At 44.7% G+C, this 20,522-nt stretch overlaps 1 protein-coding gene across 1 annotated transcript in view; it reads right to left on the bottom strand.

The window, feature by feature from the left end:
- Ust (uronyl 2-sulfotransferase) overlaps window positions 1-20,522 on the bottom strand; it is a 265,029-nt gene that overhangs the window by 28,209 nt on the left and 216,298 nt on the right. Inside the window, exons 6-7 of the mRNA XM_027402046.2 lie at window positions 16,674-16,771; window positions 14,128-14,285 (exon numbers count right to left, since the gene is read on the bottom strand). Of these exons, the coding sequence (XP_027257847.1) occupies window positions 14,128-14,285; window positions 16,674-16,771 (256 nt within the window). The remainder of the gene's footprint in view (window positions 1-14,127; window positions 14,286-16,673; window positions 16,772-20,522) is intronic.

The following is a 20,522-nucleotide window of genomic DNA, read 5'->3' as shown; positions in this document are numbered from 1 at the left end:
GTCAGGGTCTCAGCTCTCTGCTTGGAAGCCATCACTATGGTCTATGGACATTCACAGTGACATTTCTCCTAAAGGTACACCTGCCAGCACGGGACACATGAGGTCCTTTCTCATCAGACTCAACTCTGATGGTATTTCTGAATACCCTTGATGTCAGCCTGTAGCCTTAGGAGTGTCTTTCTTTATCAGCTCTTAACCTGTGAGCTCTCTCCTAAAACAGACCTCGAACATGGCACCAATATGTCTTCTATTGATTTAAAACAGTGGCTGGAGTCCATGTTTAAGCATGTTCACATCACTGTGAATGACATACCTGGCAGAAGCATATTAAGACAGGGAGGGCTTATGTGGGCTTACAGTCTCCAAGGGCTTCAGTTCATGATAACATAGAAGGAACAGAGGTGTTTGTGATGGTGGGAACATGTGTGGAGACTCTTCACTTCATAGTGGACCAGCAAGAAGAGACTGAGACTGGAAGTGGGGGCAGCTATAAGCTTTATACATCTATTGCTATAACCAGCTGGCGCCATCTCCTAAAGGGTCCACAGCTTCCCCAATTAGCAGCTACTGGCTGGGAATCAAGTGCTCAAACCAGGATGCCTTGTGGGTCACTTCAGATTCAAAGCACATCAGACCCTCATCCTAAGAGCAACGTGCATAGGGTTCCGCTGATGACCTCCCATGAATGGGGCCTTGAGTTGGCTTGGCTTTGTTCCTGAAATTTTGCCACCACTTCAAGGCACTGATGCTGATGGTAACACTGTTCACACCCTTGCCTGGCTGATATTTCATGAGAGGAATGTGTATGCCCGGTTCAAGTCAGGATCTATGAACATTAAACTGGCTCTAGAACCTTCACATTCAGAGAGATGGGATAACCAAGGTGAGCTGCAATAATTCGACTGCATGCCTCTACTTCCTCATCCTTGAGAGAGAGTCATTATAATGACGGCAAAGCAATGCTAACTTCATAAAAGATTGCAAAGTCACAAGTACAGGATGTTCATTGTCAGATTTTCATCAGTTTCAGGGATGCATCTGGTGGGTGGAGCTGAGTGGAAGCTTCTAGAATGCTGACAAGAGTGCCAGCTCACCTATTGCAATTCCTGAAAGACAAAGGGGTGACAGCACCAGGTGTCCCCTGTAGGAGAGCTGGGCATGAGGCTGTCAGTCTGGTTATGAAATACATTCTCCTTGGGCTGCGTGTGGCCATGTGTCTGTGATACTTCACCTGTTCCTAGGGGGACACTCTTCACTGCCTGGGGTGCTGTAGCTGAGGCTCTAAGGAGTTTGCTAACTCAGGGGAGAAAGGAGGAGAGATACAACTAAAATACAAGCTTCCCAGTGACCTGTGCGTTCATGGTTACCTGCTGTTCTGTTCCCATGGCAACAACCAGACCTGTGTTCTACTTCTCTACCACACCACACTTTACCTTTTATCACCAAAAAAGATGTTTGCAGATTTTCTAGTGGGAAAACTCTACAAGCTCAAGGGAAAAGGAGATCTGTGACAGTTACAAAAATGTTCCCAGTGAACATCCCATGGTTGCTCAATCACCCTACATATGTTATGTCAGGACCCAGTAAGGTTCCCATGGCATGGCACTTTAAGTGCTGTCTTCTCAAGGACAGAGCTATGCCACCAGAGGAAAGCTTCCAACTGATAAAGAGATGCCCAGACCAACCACACTGTCAAAAGGAGTCCATGGCAAGCAGAAAAGCAGGTGTCACAGGGGAGACAGGGAAGCTCTTGATGATGACCTTCCTAGTGTGAAGAGCTTTAAAACATCAATGGAGGGGACTGGAGAGATGACTCAGAGGTTAAGAGCACTGACTGCTCTTCCAGAGGTCCTGCATTCAATTCCCAGCAACCACATGGTGGCTCACAACCATCCATCATGAGATCTGGTGCCCTCTTCTGGTGTGCAGATATACATGGGAGCAGAATGTTGTATACATAATAAATAAATAAAAAGACATCAATAGAAAGATCAGAATATAAAAAGCAATTTTTTAAAAGGAGGGAAAATGTCAAAGAGATAGAGAACTAAGAGAGAAAAATAAGGTACATAGAAAAGAAATGTCTAGGGGTCTGGATATCTGATGAAAAATATGCTCATGATAAAAATCATTAAAGAAACAAAACAAGAAATGACAGAGGGGGCCAGAGAAAGGAAGGAGGAGAAGAAGGTAGTGTGTGGAGTGTAATTGTGAAGAAATTCATGTGTGCTAAGTCAGTAATGGAGGGAGGCCACATAATGTTAGTCTTCTCAAACATTCGAGAACTACCGGGAACTACTTCCTGCTAAAGTTCCAGTGTCCCTTCTAAGACCCATGCTGAAATGTACCTGCCACAAAGAGGCAGGCAGGCCTTGAGAAATGATCAGGCCAGGAGGAGAGATTAATGCTGTTATCGGGGAAGTGGGTAAAAGTGACTTTGGCATATGGCTCCCTATAAATCAGAGGGCATCAGCCCCCTTCCTCCCCGACTTAGTCATCTTTCTATTGCTGTGAAGAGACACCAGGACCATGACCAAGACCAAGATCAAGGCAACTCTTATTAGAGAAGGGAGCTTGCTTACAGTTTTAGAGATTTAGACAGTTCTCATCATGGTGGGGAACATGTCAGCACACATGGTGCTGGAGCAGTAGCTGAGAGCTACTGAGCTATAAGCAGAGAGAGAGAAGCAGAGAGAGAGAGAGAGAGAGAGAGAGAGAGAGAGAGAGAGAGAGAGAGAGAGAGAGAGAGACAGACAGACAGACAGACAGACAGACAGACAGACAGAGGCAGAGAGAACTGAACCTAGCATGGGCTTTTGAAACTTTTGTCAAAGCCCATCCCCAGTGACATTCCTCCTCCAACAAGGCCACACCTCCTAATCCTTCTTAAGTAGTGCCAACCATTCTTATCAAAATCACCACACACCACTCTTGCCATCTGATCCTTTCTGCCATGCTGTGACATAAAGGTGTCCCTCAACAGACATGGCCTTGCTATCTTGGATTTCCAACCATCTAGAACCACAAGTTCAAGAAACCTGAGGTGTTCATAACATACCCAGTCTGTGGTATTCTGCTCCAGTAGCAAAATGTGGAATAAGACAACCCCCACCCCATCCCATGTGGCTTGTACTAGGAAGTGATGCAGGAGCATCTTGAAGTAGAATGAAATACTGTCAAGAGACAGGGTTCAAGGGGATTGGGAAACTGGGGATCTGGCATATAATTGCAACGAAAGGCAACTGAGCAGAGCTGTGTGGGAGCTCCCCGAGGAATGATCCCAAGCTTCAGCAAGAGGTTAGGAATTCTGAGTGGGAGGGAGGAGTTCAGGAGGACGGAGAACGGACATCTGATAATACTGAAATAATATTAAAACAATATTGATGCAACATCAAAATTTGATAGGTACAATGAAATCTAAGTGTTTTCTTTTAAAGAAAGGCATTAATTAATTCCAGAGAAAAACAATATCTGGTGCTAGAAGTCAAATATAGCTGTGATATACGAGCGAGGACTGTGATATGCTGTGTGGGTCACGAGTGCACCTTGGCAGTGACGTAGATGGGGCTGTGAGGCCAGAATGCCTGTCGTATTAGGAGGGTGGTGGGAGAAGCAGAAGAAAGGGTGATGGGTAAAAGAACTAAATGACACTTCATGTAAATCACTCGGGATGTGGCAGCCTGTGCGCACTAGCAATAAATAGCATGGTAGTCAGAAGACTCATGCAACCACACTGAAAGTGGCAGGCCTGAAAAGCTGAGTTTGTAGGGAGGGTGGACCGTAAAGGCTGATCCTACTGTGCAGCTTTTGACATTCCTGGGTCTTAGTTAATGAGGCACTGCTTTCATAAATAGAGAAACACAAAAGGGTAAAATTCTAGGAACCTGGGCTTTGATGCACAGTTTCAGTCATGTCTGACCGGCCAAGAAGAAGCAAATGGAAGAACCTGTGGAAGACCAGGGAGGTGATATCTTCAAGGCCCACTGTCTTCTTGTTAATAGGAGTCGTGCTGGGTTTCTCTGTGGGTCTGTGGGGAACAGATGAATGTGGGTGCCACATTCATGTGGCACCACACAGCAGACGGTCGTGCCAGTTCCTGACCTGTTTCTTCACTGTACCCTTTTACAGTTCCGCACTCTTTGTAAGCCTAGACCAGCTAGGCTGACAAAAATGTCTGAGAGCCTACGAAAACACAGACTGAGAAATGATATGTCTGCTTGAAAAAGATTTGGCTAGGAAAAAACCAGAACATCTCCTGTACATTGCTGAGTCAGACAAAATGGGCTAGGGCTGTGCCATCCTTTAGCTGGGCTGTGTCCTCTCTCCCCCCCTTCCCTCAGCTTGGGTATATTTCCTAAACAAAGAGGGTGGGTAAAGCCACAGTTCAGAGCATGAAGACAGTCCTCAAGTCCTTTTATGTCACCACGCTGATGCCTGGGTGGACAGAGGCATTGTGAAAAGATTTATAAATAACAGCTACCCACCTCCAGGGTCAGGTCTTTAATCTCGGCTTTAGAAGTAGACCAGCTTGGTACAATAAGCAGGGAAGTCCAAAGTTGAAACTTTGGATGAGATTAGTCATAATCTCACGCAGGGCAAAGCATATTACTGTCAGCCTGACTGAAAACTACTCAGAGTGGAAGTGATTACATTCTGAAGCAGAGGAAAATAGCCACTGAACGCAGAGCACTGTTATCCCCTCCACGCCCCCAGATGTCACCAAGAAGCTTTCATTAGGGGAAATGACTCATAAAAGGGGAAACCATACCCCCAACTTGGTCTAGGAACAATGTACAAATTAGGGAGACATGTGTATGTGTGCATTTGGGGTTCTCCATGCGGGGAAGCTGGGACCCAGAAAAGATTAATGCCAATGAGATGGAGGATGTACTAAAAGAAACACCCAGGAAGAAGATTCTTAGAGGCCCACGCCTGGGGAGAAAGGAAGCTCAAGCCGAGGCCAGGGAGGGATAGAGCGGACAGGGAATCCAGTAGGTCGGTATCTGGTACCAGGAGATTGGGAGGGGAATCCCAGCAGTAACTGAAGGCACACAGGACCAGTGGAAACTAATGGGTGCAGGCAGGAAAGCTGGGAGAAGAGAAGGGAGAAGAACTTTGGGTGGAAAAGCTCGGGACGTGGAATCACTCGGTTACTGTAAGGAAACGAGAGCCTTTATGGTCAGAACAGGAAGCTGACAGGGTGGCACATGGTATTTCAGTAGCTGTGGCTTAGCTGGTGTGGGTGACCCAGGTCTGTGTTGCATCACAGGAAGAACTGGTCCTGTGGCCTTGTCCAGACTGGTGCAAACAGAAGGGTAGCTGAATCTGAGAGGTATCTGGGCTCAGCCCAGGGAGGCAGGATCACCAGGCATGGGCCAGTGCAGGCTGTATCAGCTCTCATGCATTCACTCACAGATCTGTTTTGCTTAAAATGCAGCCTTTCGTACCATGTGACAAACTGCTACGAGTCCTTTAAGGCTGGGCCCTACTGGGTCATGTGACTCCAGACTCTTTGGGATGTTTTCTATGTACTTTGTTCATTTTTATATCACCCTGCCTTGCCCAGGGCTGGCAAGAATTCAGACATCTATATCTACGTCCTCACATGCTTAACGTGTTCAGCCGTAGTTTTTATAAAGTTAGTATTAGAAAAACCACCATTTTAAGCTAAGTCCTTTCTGTTGCTGTCACTGGAGATACATCTTGTAGAAGAAGACGCTTTCTCCTAGAGAGGGATGACCTTACGGCAAAAGGAACTGACAAGCAAATGAAAAATATGCTTAAAAAGTAGCAGTCAGGGTTGGAGAGATGGCTCAGGGGTTAAGAGTGCCTCTTCCAGAGGTCCTGAGTTCAATTCCCAGAAACCACGTGGTGGCTCCCAACCATCTGTAATGAGATCTGGTGCCCTCTTCTGGCCTGCAGGCAAACATGCAGACAAACACTTTATATGTGATAAGTAAATCTTTGCAAAAGAAAAAAAAAAAAAAACAGTCAAGGTGGTTGCTATTTCCAATAAAACAAGTAACGACAGAGGAAGCAGATAGAGCACCTCTCCTCTCTCTCTCTCTCTCTCTCTCTCTCTCTCTCTTCTCTCTCTCTCTCCTCTCTCTCTCTCTCTCTCTCTCTCTCTCTCTCTCTCTCTCTCTCTCTCTCTCTCTCTGTGTGTGTGTGTGTGTGTGTGTGTGTGTTATGCTGTCATCTAAGCCCTGATATAAATGTGTCTAGAGGCTGTAGCCTCATTAGATAATAGTTCTGTAAGTCATGGTGGGCTACCAGGCCCAGTTACAGAACCCTCTCAGCTCTCCAAGGAATATGTTCTCTAACATACTCCAAGTTTTTGAAAGTGAAGGCGGAGGTGCTTCTGTTCTATTCCACTCTTCCCCATAGCCACTGACACGCCATCAGCTGCACCAAGGACCTAGAGCTCCCTCTACCGCCCCACTTTCCATCAGAAAGGTACCACATTTTCAAAATTGCTTTCAGCAGCGTGGATTACCACTCATGGCTGAGCATCACACAGTGGTGACCTTTGGTGGATTTTTCTTTTCCTTTTCTCCCGGTGCTGGGAATCAAACCCATGGCTCCACACCTGCCAGGCAGGTACTCTATCACCGAGCTATACCTTCAGACCTTAGGGCTATTTTTAAGTTTGTGGATTTTATTATATAAACCTTACTTTGACAGAGAGCACCTGCAGATTTTATCTTTAAGCCTTAGCTTTCAAATGGAAACACAATGGACACTTAACCACCATGAACCTGCAAATTAGTTATTGTGAGGAATATTTTTCAGAAGGACACAACTTCTGTTTTGTGTGGTTCTGGAGGCTCAAGCTTGAATGTCACTTCTGTTACCTAGGACAGTGGCACTATCCATGGGGTTTGTTAACTGTGGGTGGGTTGTACAGCCTCTTTCAAGCCTGAGTTCCTTGCTTAGAAAATAAAAAGACTAATCTGCTTCCCCAACTCAGAGGATTTGATCAAGAAGGCAGAAAGCTGCCTACCTACACACATGGAAGTGTGTGTGATCTTAGAATTGCTCCCCTTTAATTTGCCCTCCCTTAGACTCTGTGGCTGGCTTTGTGATCTTGGATCACACTCAAGAAAGGAGAGATAATGCATCTGTTTGCACATGAATAGGTCTACACACACACACACACACACACACACACACACAGTCCAGTACTGATAGTATTATAATTTGAGCTCAGGACATGGCTCATGAAAGCTATATGGAGAATATGGGTATGAGATGAACCAAGAGCAGAGAGGGGTCATAGTCTCAGCAACAATAATAAAGTTATTTAAGCACTTTCATTGAGTTTTGAAGATAGGTTATCTGAATTTCTTCTGACAATCATTAAATTGAGGCTCCAGGATATTTTAAGTTTTTGTTTTACGTCAGCAGCAATAGGAAGTAAGAAATAAAAATGGAAATGAAAGATGAAAGACAGTACCTATTTAATTTGGATATTTTAGAATTATAGATATGCACATTTATAACTAACAATATATACACTTGTATATAAACTTCACACAGAGACACACTCTTGATAAACTTACTAATATCTGCAATGCCAGTGGCTCCCATAAAATGAAATTTCAGGTTGTTTGAAACTCAAGACCCCCTAAGTGGGCCCCTAGCGGCATAATCGTACACGTGTGTTCAGACATTATGGGTGCCACCTCTGCATGCACTGAGTTTTGTCTGGAAACCATGGTTACCTTCTAGAGAAAATGGGGAGATGCTGCCTCCTGCTGGAGAAATGCTAACAATGCATTAATGACATTCCTGAGAATGCGTGGCTATGGAAAACGAACTTGCAGGACCAAAACTTTAAGAGCCTCCCTTTAGATAATAAAACCAAATTAAACATTTGGGTGCACATTATCTACTAAGTAGCAGACAGTGTGCAAGGTCCAGTATTCAGCATGTTAAGAGTAACTGGCCCCAGATAAAATCTCAACGGTGGACCTCATTCCGAAGTTCCAATGCACTGACATTTCTGGTGAGAATTCAGGAATACCAAGGAGCCCTTACTGACTTGGATGATGTTCTATCCTCTGAACACATCAATGTATCAGAGTTTCCAGCTGACATACTCCCCCAGGAACACAAAATTCACTAGAAGAGACCAATCCCCCCTTTCTTGAGTCAGAAATACAGAAGTGGTGCATCTCCAAGGCAGAAGGTGCCACAGTCACAGCTATGAAGTCTCTTGTCCCCTCTCTGCTTCCTTCCCTCACTCTTGCCCAGTCTCTTTTCCCACCTGACTCCCCTACCCCTTTTGTCTAGTCCTTACAGTTTCCTTTCCCTTCTCTTCTGGCCTGCAGAAATTACAGAGAAATCTGAAGTCATGGTTTCCCACAGTTATGCTTGCCTCACAGTAGCTCATTACCGAATATTCATATATGTTAAGGACTATGGATCTTGCCAGTTCAGTGTGACAACAGCCCTTTGAAATAGATAATATTTATGCACGTCATACAGGTGGGGAAGCTGAGACTTAGAGAGGCAATACCTTGACACGACTACACAGTTAATAGAGGCTGTCTCCCAACTTACACATGTATGCACAAGGAACAAGCAAACAAACTAATAGCCGCAGCATTTGATTTGTACTCTGTCAACATGAATTATAAAATAAGTGAATATGTTTTCTTAAATACCTCCTTGTAAGTGAATTTAGTTTGTAAAGTCAGTATTTAAGGCAATGGTTTGGAACGGATTCTAATAGTTGGCAACTGTGTTCTCAAGACCTTCGGTAAATGCATAGTGAGTTTCCCATCATGTTCCGGAGTTTATGCTTATGATGGAAACAATCAGATGTATACTAAAGTAATGCTAATAAGAGAAAGCATTTCAAACACAAGATAGAAGGACTGGACACATGAAACTTGTGTGTGTGAACCTAGAGTTCTGTCCACCCGCTAGGTGGCGCTATTGAACAAGACTAACTTGGTTACGGGCCCCGCTAGTGCTGCTCCCATTACATATAGTCACATGCTGTTTGATCTTAATGAACTTTCTCATTTATTTTGGCTTTTACCATCACTACAATCTTAGCTTACAAAATCAGGTCTGAGAAATATTCTGTTAGCTCACAGTATGCTAGGTTTATTTGTATTTGGGGCACTGGAGATCAACTCCAGGACTCCGAGCACGGCAGGCAAGCTCTCTACCACTGAACCCCTTCGCCCCAACATTTCAGTGTTTTGAGTTAAGGAATGGAGACACAGGCATTTAAAACTCACAGCTCAGAAGTGGCGGAGTCTTTCCTCCCACTTTTGTATGTGACTATAGAGTTCTCTGGTCTGGCTTCAGTTTCTCATTCAAAAAAAGACGGGGGTGGGGGTGAGTGACGAGCAATGGTGGTGGCGATTAAGCATTAAGAAGTAGAGAGGTGTGGTGGTCTGTCCTCACTGTAAACTTGATTGGACTGAGAGTCACCATGAAAATATATATTTGGGTGCGCTATGAAAGTGCTTCCAAGAAGGTTTGAGTGAGGAGAGAAAAACCACCCGCTGGTGGGTGACACCCTCCTATGGGGTGGTATCCTAGACTGAATTAGAGAGAGAGAGAGAGAGAGAGAGAGAGAGAGAGAGAGAGAGAGAGAGAGAGAGAGAGAGAGAGAGAGAGAGAGAGAGAGAGAGAGAGAGAGGGGGGGCGGGAGGGAGGGAGGGAGGGAGGGAGGGAGAGAGAGAGAGAGAGAGAGAGAGAGAGAGAGAGAGAGAGAGAATGAGCGCTGGCCTCATTCTGACCTCTCTCTCCTTGCTTACAGACAGCGGAGGCAGTGTGACCAGCTCCCTCACATTGCTGCTGAGGCACCTTCCCCATCATGGTTTCCACACAAACCCTTAGGTTGCTACTTTGTCATGTATTTGGTCACAGCACCAAGCAAAGTAAATACAAGATGCACCTGCTACACCAGTGAGGCATTTCTTCTCCGTTAAAGTCAGTGTAGTCCTTGTTCTCTAACTCCAACTCAGTCAGGTCTGAAGACTCATTGAGGAAACATACTGCAGGGGCCCTAGCATTTGAAATGACCCGGAACACCTGGGCTTACTCTCCGTGTATCCATCATGTTGAAACCTTAAATTCTATTTCATATTAATTACTTATAATCACGAACTTCTTCTGAGATATGCTATCTGGGTCTCATAACAGTCAAACATTAATTCAAAATTATTTGTTTTTAATTATAAGACCAGTTATCCAAATGGCCAGAGACAAACTTGCTCAATGACAACATACCTTTCTGCAGTAAAGAATGGGGAAGACACAGTTAGAGCGGTATTTAGGATAGGTACTGGCTTCACTAAATGGCACTAAATGTTAGAACAGGCAGTAGTAGCTTGAAAGCTATCACAATTCCTATCTGAAAATAAGTGACACTTCATCCAATTAAAAGACACGACCATTTTTGCTAGTTCTCCTGTCCCTAAAAACCCAGTGCTTGGTATGAAAGTCATGCACATGTAGTCAGTGTCACTGTAGAGGTCCCAATGACTAAAACTAACCAGGCACCTGCAGTTGTGTTGTTCAATAACAGGGCATATAGCCTGTGATAGACAGCCACTGAAGAGTTTGCATATTAATTCATTCTTCCAGGTGGCTAGTGAATCCACAGTGGTCACAGCTCCCAGAATCCTCGGTGTCTCACATTTTAGTGTTTCTTTGTTCTGATCTTTCAGTCTATTTGGTTATAAGGTGTGGGTGTGTGTGTACTGTAGGTACTAATTCATGTGGGCATGTGTGTGAGGTGTGTGTGTGTGTACTGAAGGTACTGATTCACCTGGGCATGTGTGTGAGTGTGTGTGTGTACTGTAGGTACTGATTCACAGGGCACGTGTGTGAGCAAGTGTGATGGTGTGAGTGTGTGTTTGTGGAGGCTTGAGGTCAACAATGGGATCCTCCTCAATGACCTGCTACCTTATTGTTGTTGTTTCTGAGATAGGGTCTCTCACTGAACCGATAGCTCAATGATTCAACTAGACTGGCTGGCCTGTGAGTTCCAGGCATCTGCTAGTCTCTGTCTCTCTGGTGCTGGGATAGATTATCATCAGGCAAAAATTGTCTCTTTCCAAAATCATTGGAGGAATTTAATTTTAAAAAAGAAGACACTTTATACTAATATTTAAACTTTATGGAGGTCCAGTTAATGTATCTCAGCTAATGTGCACTGTGCCTGACACTTAAATGAGTATGGGGATCCGAATTCAAATCCTCATGCCTTTAACAAGTGCTTTACTAACAGAGCCAAATTAAAATTCTGAACGTGTGTTTTCCAGTGTTGGGGATCAAATCCAGGCCATAGGCATGCTAGGCAAGAGCTCTATAACTGAATTATACTATCAGCCCTAACATCCTTGAATGGAGGAAGCACCATGATTTTAGTGTGAGAGTAAGGTGGTCTGGTGTGAGTAGATTAAAGACATCCATACCTCCTGTCACCTGTCTGGCTGTAACCTACCAGCACATATCAGTGGCAGACAATATGGCACTTTGTGTTCGCAGAAGCCCAGATACAAGAAGGAGGTGGTCAGGAGTTTCTGCTCACCCCTCATCCTCTGCCTTGGGGACAGAGAAATTGTTGACAGATGAACCATTTGCTTGCTTGGCCTCCAGTGCCATCATAAGGGAGCAGCAGAAGACATTGCCATGCAACCGCAGTACACAGAAGTTCTTGAACTCTTGGTCCAAGGTTCATTTTGTCATGCACACACTTCACGACAGCAGAGAGATAGACCGGCGTTATAAACAGGGGTTTATAAATGTATTGTCACACATATTCTCAGTAACATAGTTTAGAACAGAAAGGAGGGGCCTTGGGGTCCTCTCTGTGCCAGGAATTATTCTTTTTATCACTTTGCTATTAGAAAAGGGGTAGGACTAGGGCAGTCAATACGCACTCTGAGAGTAGCATAGATGCATGGCATTGTGTAAGCCCCCAGAACAGCTGCATTGGGTTTTTGGAAGCCCTTTCATCCCACTACACAAGAATACCAGATGCCCCTTACTCCTTCCGAGGCCTTTAACATGTTACTGCCAAACGCAAAGGGGAAAGAGAGCTTTAATTTATTGGTGGGAAGGCTGTAGCTGTAGGTAAAAGAGCTAACAGCAATCCAATTGTCACAAATCTTTTCTACTTTAATTGATGTGTGTACAGATCATGGGATCAAGGCCCACCATTTCTGAGATGTCACCTAGTTAACTGGAGAAAATAGGAAGTCAATAAGAATGATTCCTGCGATAGCTAGGCAAGTGCCCCTTTGGGATGTGCTTTTTGTTGGAGTTTTGTATGTGTTTAAGAATGGAGATGCAAATGTCTTCATCTAAATTAGCAAGTCTTCATCCCTAACAGATGTCTGGATAAGGATGTGTCACCAAGATTCATTTAGTTCGTCATCTCATACTGTGATACTCACACACGTGCACACACACACATACACAAATAGGTGGAGACACACAGACACAAGCACACATACACTTGAGCACATACGCACACCCTCATATACAAGAGGCCTGCAGAGAGGGAGACAGAAATCGAGACAGACAGACAGACAAAAGGTCCACTGGAGAATGACTGAATTCTTCCTTTAAAGACTCTAATGTAGGGTAAGCTCTTTCCCTGCTCAGAGTAGGGCCCACAATGTCTTAGAGAGCCACCATCCTCAGACACATCGGAGTGTGGATGCCCTTCACATTTAACTCATGCAAACTCCTTCATGTGCCTGTTGTTGCAAGGGCAGATGAAGTTTCAGTTTCCAAACTCAGCTGCTGAAGGCTTCTAGCTCTTCAAACTGATTTTCCTGATGAGAAGACTCAAGGCAGGGCTCACCTTTGGGTTTTCTGACATAATACGTGCAGATAAATTAGATTTTTTTTTTTTTTTGACTCTGAATGAGAGGGCTGGGAGGCGTTCGAAGCATCTGCCAGCTATTTATCCAAATGGCAGGGCCTCAGCATAAGGGCTCCCCAAGGCAAAGGCAAGTTTGCCTGGGCCTTGGTGATGCGGATATGCCCCCTGTCCCAGACTGTCTGCAGTCTTTGGGAGTGTATTCCTCTGTCTGCTTTTTCTAACAGGTCATATATATGCCTTCTCTCAACAGCACAAAGCTGCAGACTGATGGGTGAGTAAGTACGCAAGCCTTGCTGTGCACCGGTAGATTAAGAAGAACAGGAGAGCTGCAAGAGGGCTAAATAATAATGAGAAGAAAACAAACGATGGATTTCCAAAATTAATTATATTCACAGTGATACGGTGGGCTGTCCTGCAATCGCTTTGCCTCTTCTATTTGGGGACACTTGGTTTGTGAGAATAAAAGCTTAATTGCATTTTCAATTTGCTTCCCCTGTCTAATCTACTGCCAGGATTTTACACGCTAGAGTGCTTGTGTGACAGTAGGGTAGGGCCCAGCTGCCTTATCTCAAGTAGCTCTTCCCCCATTCCTGTTTGCATCTAGGAGCTCCAGGTGTGCGAGTGTATGTATCTACATCCTTTGTTTCCAGCAATGGGCTAGGGTAAGCCTATGGTGTAAGGATTCAGGCATTACACTGGCCTGCCCCTGTCACTGGCAGAATGCACTCAGGCGGTACTCTGGTCAGCCTAGGGTTCCATGACTGTGTAGGCTGGATGCAGATGCAAAGGGCCCCTTTAAAAGACAGACCCTCTCCCCCCGCACCCGCACCACCCCTCCACCCGCCCACTTACGCTTTATTTTCCAGCTCTCTTCCGGCTGTTCCTCTGGGGCAGACAGGACTTTTCCTGTCTCTCTCTTCTCTTCTGTCCTCTCTCCGTGTCTCTTTACCTCTCTTCTCTTTCCTTCCCCCTTCCTCCCCTTTCTAAGAAAACTTCTCACTCAAGCTCTGTCTGCTTGGAGTGTTTGTCCCCAGCCTCAACCACTCCTCGACTGCCATGGAATCCACCATGATTCCCACTGAGGTGAGTCTGTTTTACCTTAAAGCTTGAGGTTTTACAGTCAAAAGCTCATGCTTCTCTTCTGTCTTTGAAAGCCCGGGGAAATAAGATATTATATCATACCTTCATCTCTCAAGTCATTGTCAAGGCAAGAAAGCCCCGGAGCAGAGGACCCTACAGGGGAGAGGGCTTACACATGGAGTTACCTGGGTCCTTGTAGATGCTGAGCACGCCCTTGAAGTAATGAGGTAAAAATCTTTCCAGTAAAAGCAGCACATCCTCCAGCTCCTCCAGAATCCCCACGAGCAGGAAGTTTTCATTCACGTTCAGTTTGGCACGCTCCAGTGCCCACTCGCCAGGCTCCCTTGACAGACAAGAAAGTCACTTACATCAAAGCCCCCGTGATGTGCAGTAACAACCCATGGAAGATGGAAAGTTGAATTCTTCTGCCTCCACCCCTCCCGCCACCACACATCGCATTTGTGTAAACCCTAACCTGAATTTCTTCTAGGTCTAGCCTAGGTGTAGCCTACTTTAGAACAGCCCACTCTCCTAGGGTTTCTCTAGCAGAGGCATTTTTTTTTTTAAAAAATATGCACACAAGGGCCAGGGCCTTGAAATGAATATGCCTATCTAAGTATTTAATGAAAGACAATGATAGGCACAGACACTTAGGTCCCAAGCAGATGGTTAGAATGGCTTTTGTATAGATGAACCAAGTGGAACCCATTTAATGCACTTAGAGTCACAGACAATATTCTTGTAGTGATCAAAACTAGTGTCCAATCATGACTGCTAATCATCTCATCCTTTTAAAAACATTAACGTTGGTTTTTGCTGTTATTGTTTGTTTGAATTATAGAAGGGGAAGAGCCGGATTTCATTATAGGTCAGGTTTGGAGGAATTTGGACAAGCCAAGGTCAATCTTGAAACAACAACAAAACAAGGCTTACCTGCTACAAAAGATAGCTGTAAAGTTCAAAAGAGTGATATTGGTAGAGGGAGTCTGGGGACCCTCATGTGAACTAGGTAAGGCACCCAAGGACACTGCCCAAGGTTTGGGAAGAACCAATTTGAGGCCCACTTTAGGGAGTTAGAATCACAGTCCTTGAGTAAACACCTCCATATATGGTGACATATTATTTATGATTTATTAAAGCTTGCCTCAGGATTCAGAAAGCAAAGTCAGCCACAATCCATAGAAGCCAGGTACACACCTTTAATTGTAGGACTCAGGATTAAAAGATAGATGGATCTCTGGGAGTTCAAAGCCACCCAGATCTACACAAGAGTGAATCAGGCTAAAAGAGAATTGTAGCTCACATGCCTTTAATCCCAGGACTCATGAGAGATATACAAATCAGTGTCTGGCATTCAGTAGGAAGCATTCAGTCTCCAGCCATGCTGAGGAGAGCTCGTGGGTCAGCCCTTTCAGCCTGAGGTAGAGGTAAGGATTAGTGGCCGGCTGCTTTGCTTTTCTGAACTTCAGCTTGAACCACAGTATCAGTCTCTGGGCCATTTATTTTCGTGTTACATCCATAAAAAAGTAAGTCACTTGATGTTGTATCCTCAGCTGCTGAAGCACTGGCTGCAAACCATTTACTGACCATCAGTGTAAATGATGGGGGAAGACTGCCTGAACCAGGATATTGATAAATCCTGGCCTTTGCATCCTAAGAACTCTCTCCTGTTACAGTAAGCTAAGCAAAACAACACCAACAACCCAACTCACAATCAAACAGAAATGAAACCCATGAGCCAAAAGATGCCAAGAATGTCACAACTTAGAATCAGCCATGTCTCTCCACTCCATGGCTAGGACACAAAGACCCTCTCCTCCTACTCAGTGTCCCACCTGGAAGCAAGCCGCAGTTCCACCTCTCTAAGGCCGTAATTCATGGTTGCAACCTTTTCTTCTCTGGGTTGTAGACATGTACTTAGAACAATGCACATCATTTCAGCTATAGCTACTTCAGTACCACCTAGAAAAGCAGCTAGGAATGCTTGTGCCTGCCCTGGGGGATGCTGTCTACCCGAGAAGTCACAGTGTGAAGAAGGCTCTATGTTCAAGTCAGGACGGCTTGATCTCTGGAAATCCTCTCTTTCTATGTCAGTGGCTCTCAACTTTCCTAATGCTGTGGCCCTTTAATACAGCTCCTTTTGTTGTGGTGACCCCAACCATAACGTTTTCTTTGCTACTTCATAAATGTATTTTTGCTACTGTTAATGAATCATAATTTAAACATCTGTGTTTTCTGATATTCTTAGGTGACCCCTGTAAAAGGGTCCTTCGACTCTCAAAGGGGTCACAACCCAGAGGCTAAGAATCACTATTCTGTGGGATTGTATCTCATTAGAGATACCATCAAATTGCATGTGTGCTTCCAGAGTATTGGACCCCATGTACCATATCTGCAAAACACAGATATGGTTGTCGGTTACAAATGATCACTGTAAGGGACCAGGCTGGCCACCTGATGCTGGTCTCCATTGTCTTGTTGGTTGGTGGTGACAGCCGTGTTTTGGGTAGATGAATAGGTTTGATAGGTGTTCCTGTTATATAGCTGTATGTAATCACCCCTATCTCTGTGTCATGGAGCCTCACATTCCTTTTATTACACTCAGGATGGCAAATTATATTCTTGAAGAACTACTGTCATCATGAACTGAAGTCCAAAAGATTGAGGGACTTCCTGCAGAAGGGTCCCACAGAGTGCCAGTGTGGCGGGGTGCTTTTCCCAGTGCGCTTACCTACATCTGGGGTGCTGTCCACAGAAATACGGAATGATGTAAAACAACCTGGGGTTGGAACACTCAGGGTAGTTTTCCAGAATGCACTCATTGATGTCCTAGGAGAGAAGATACAGTGGTGAAAAGCCTCATGGTCTTAGCAGGGCTTTGCTGAGTGACAAACATTTAAAAAAATTAACACACATTTCACTGGAAACTCTTAGGCAGACAGAGAGAGAGAGAGAATTCAGACTTCCTAAGAAAACTTCCTTTTCACCTCTCAATATCTGGGTACACTGGCCATGTATGTGCATGGCCTGGGCAGGTCCGGGTATGACTGCTTGGCTGAATATTCTGCTTCTCTCATCTCCTGGAGGCTGGAACATTTAGTTGGATCATAAGTGTTCTAGTTTAAGAAAAGCAGCATTTGAGAGAAAGATGCCATGTGACAGGGTTCAAGCATAGAGGTGTTTTTTTTTGGGGGGGGAAAGGATCATAAAAAGGGGAAAGGGAAGGGGGGAGACCAGCCTCTGGAGACAGGAGCAGCAGGAGAAAGGAGAGTGGAAAGGGGGAGAGAGAGATGGGGGGAGAGAGAAGAACAGACAGATAGAGCGAGGGAGAAAGACACACACACAGAGATGGGAGGTGGACAGGGCCCTTTTAAAAAGGAACACAGTCAATGTGCACAGGTGGTGCTCTTAGTGACTGAAGCTGAGGGCATATCCTGTCAGAACCCCAAGGACAGGCCAGTACAGATGCCTGAATACTAACATTAAGCCTGATAAAGAAAGTCCTATTCTTGTGCTTCACAGTGGCCCTAGTGGCTATCTGCCAGCCCACAGGTATACAATAGGCATTTAATTAATGTTTATATTAATTCTGTAAGATTTAATCCTTAGTGAATTTTGAGCTAATCACCCACCATGCTGAGTTTGTTTATGTGTACAGACATCTGATAAATGATTATGAAGTCTCTCTAACAGTATCATCAAGGGTTTCTACATTTCAGAGATGCTGCACAACTTCTAAGGTTATCAGCAAGAAAACAACAGGGTTTGGGAACGTTGGTGTCCTTTCACTTTCAAAGGCAGCGGTATGGTTCTCAGGTTTTCTCTCACATGAAACCACATATGGGCTCTGTTAGCACAGCTAACAGGAGTTTGGGATGACCAGGGGTAGGGTGGAAACTGAGTGGATGGGCTTACGTCCAGACCCTGGTGGAGCTGAAGGGTGAAGGTGCAGGGAGTTGGCTGGTCCGTGAAAAGGGTAGGAGTGGGGCTATTCTGCTATGGGGTTTCAGAAGGCCATGTCCCTATAGGACACCACAAATAACCCTGCCATGTCAACCTGTGGGAAGTCGTAAATTCCGGAGAGTGCAGTTGACTAGGCTTCTTTTCTTAGACCAAGGCACATCCTGGGGGACTTCAAGAGGTTCCATTTGAACCCATTAGAATGACGAACAGTGCTCATTACAGCCCTGCTAAGGAAATTCTATAGGAAGAAGTAAATAAAATATGTCTCCGGCAGAAGGTCAAGGGCAGTATTCAATATCCATCGCTCAAGGACGCAGACGGCATGCTCAAGACGAAGGCCTTCGGGAATCATTTCCTGACCACTTACACAGTCTGACTGAAGGCCTGACTTGGGAAATGGAATCTCAATTCAGTGTCTTGTTCCAAAGGGGCTTCTCGGTTTCTAGGGACAACAGAGTCCTCCCATAACTACTGACTTTTAATTTGGTGGGAGACTTTATTATGACCATCTTTTTGTGATACGCTTCTCTTAGCACATACGTAATTTTAAAGTGATCTCACAATGTCCTCTTTTCTCACTCCTTCAGTTTTTAAAATTTATTTTAGGTATATGAGTGTTTTGCCTACACATATATTTGTGTACCAGTTGCATGCCAGGTGCCCAACAGAGGCCAGGAGGAGGAGTTAGGATCCCTAGAACTGGAGTTACAGATGGTTGTGAACTTCGCGCACCTGCATCCATGTATGCACATCGTGTGTGTTTCTGTGTATGCATGTGTGTGTTGTGTGTTCGTGTATTTGTGCATTAATGTGTGCACATTTATCATGTCATGTTTTCTTTACTCATTCATCGTTTCTGGACCTCTAAGCTGGTTGCGTCTCTTGGTTATTGTAAGATGTGCAGCAATAAACATGGGTGTGTGTAGCAGGTACCGTGGAGTGACGCTGCCTTCAGTTCCTTTGAGATCTGCCTGCACATGGTGTAGCTTCGTCACACGGAAGTTCTAATTTTAGTTTTCTGAGGAACCTCCGCACTGACTTCAGCAGTGGCGACACCAGTGGGCATTCTCACCAGCAGTGTGCAGGCTTCCTCTTCTCCCCACACACTTGCCGGAATCTGCTCTCTTCATGGCAGCAGTTCTGACTAGGGTGCGGGGGTGGAGGCTTATTCTTTGCTTTTTGTTTTTTCCTTTGCATATTGTGCTTCTCGAGGAAGAGTGCTTTTAAAAAATCTTGAAAACTCACATCTGAATTTTTAAAATTTAGAGTGGGAAGACCTAAATTACACCACTATAGAAGTGACTGTAGCCAAGCAAACTTGATTTGTTCCACAGGACCTTGGATTCTGTGATCCTCTACAACATCCTCCCTTGCCTAAGGCTGGCACGCTTACACAGCTAGGTCTTGGGCACAGGACTTGACTCCACTTATAATCTCATAGTTCTCATTAGGGAACTAGAGAAAAACACTTCCAAGTGGGCACTGAGGGGTAATTGACAATCCTTTCTGTACCCAAGCTATAAAAATTGAACCCACTTGGAATTTATTTTAAATAGATTATATAAGCACTTGGTGTAGAATCCCAACAAACCCAAACAAAAATGGCATATGTATTTTGTTGTTGATAATTTTGGTAGTAAAGAAAGTCTAGTTCTGGTCTCAGTCTGGCAATTAGCCGAGTGTCCTTAGCAAAATGATGACACCCTTGCGAGTCACTTTTCTCATTCTTGGGACACAGGGCTGAACCTCACAACTCATTTTATGAGCCAGTGGACAGATGTCCGTGGGTCCCTAAACCAGGGTTTGTATGCTGAAGAACTAGAAAAGATGGCCATACTTTGATTCAAAAGTTACATGTAAGTACAAGCCCTCATTCAGCGGTTCCCATGTATACTTTTCCTCCTCTCGTGGAAGAACGTCTTGGGACAGTACTGACGTCAGCAGATCTCACCTGGATATACCACTTGCTAGCAGTGGGGTCCTTGGCAAATGTTTATGTCTCATAGGCTCAAGTTTCTCATCTGTAAAATGAGAAGAATATTTGCACCCCACCATACCCTTAAATAAGATTAGAGAGCGTGTGTGCCCTTCACTTTCCCAGCGGTTCAGCTCTTCATATTATGCCATCTTACTATACTTTCACCATTTGGATCTCTTTAGGTCACACACAGTTTTAAAATAATGACTTCTGATAACTCAAAAGGAAACAGGAAGAAAACTAGGGAAATTAAATGCATAATTTATGTTTGTCAATAACACAATTGGTTGGAAACAAACGGACACTGTTAAGCAAAAGCAGGCAAGATTCCCCACCCCTGCTCCTGCAGAGCTTGACTGTCAGCTCAGCTAAGTTCCTACATGAAGCCACAAGGCAATGTAGGAAAAAAAAAAAAAAACCACAACAAAACCTTTTCCAATATGGATTTAAACGAGGTTGGGAGTGGATCTTCCTACTCTAAAATTACAGACTTTAGAGGAGAGGTGAATGGTAAAGGACACACAGAAGGGCAATTTATTGTGCTGGCTCTAACAGCTGTGTTAGAAGTGGGAAAGGGAGGAATTACTGAATCCATTCACCGAGGCATTAAAGGCATCCTTGGCCCACAGGTGGGCAGTG

Source organism: Cricetulus griseus, chromosome 2 (assembly GCF_003668045.3).
Source record: "Cricetulus griseus strain 17A/GY chromosome 2, alternate assembly CriGri-PICRH-1.0, whole genome shotgun sequence".
In the NCBI taxonomy this organism is placed as follows: domain Eukaryota; kingdom Metazoa; phylum Chordata; class Mammalia; order Rodentia; family Cricetidae; genus Cricetulus; species Cricetulus griseus.
This window is presented reverse-complemented; position numbering and strand designations above follow the sequence as displayed.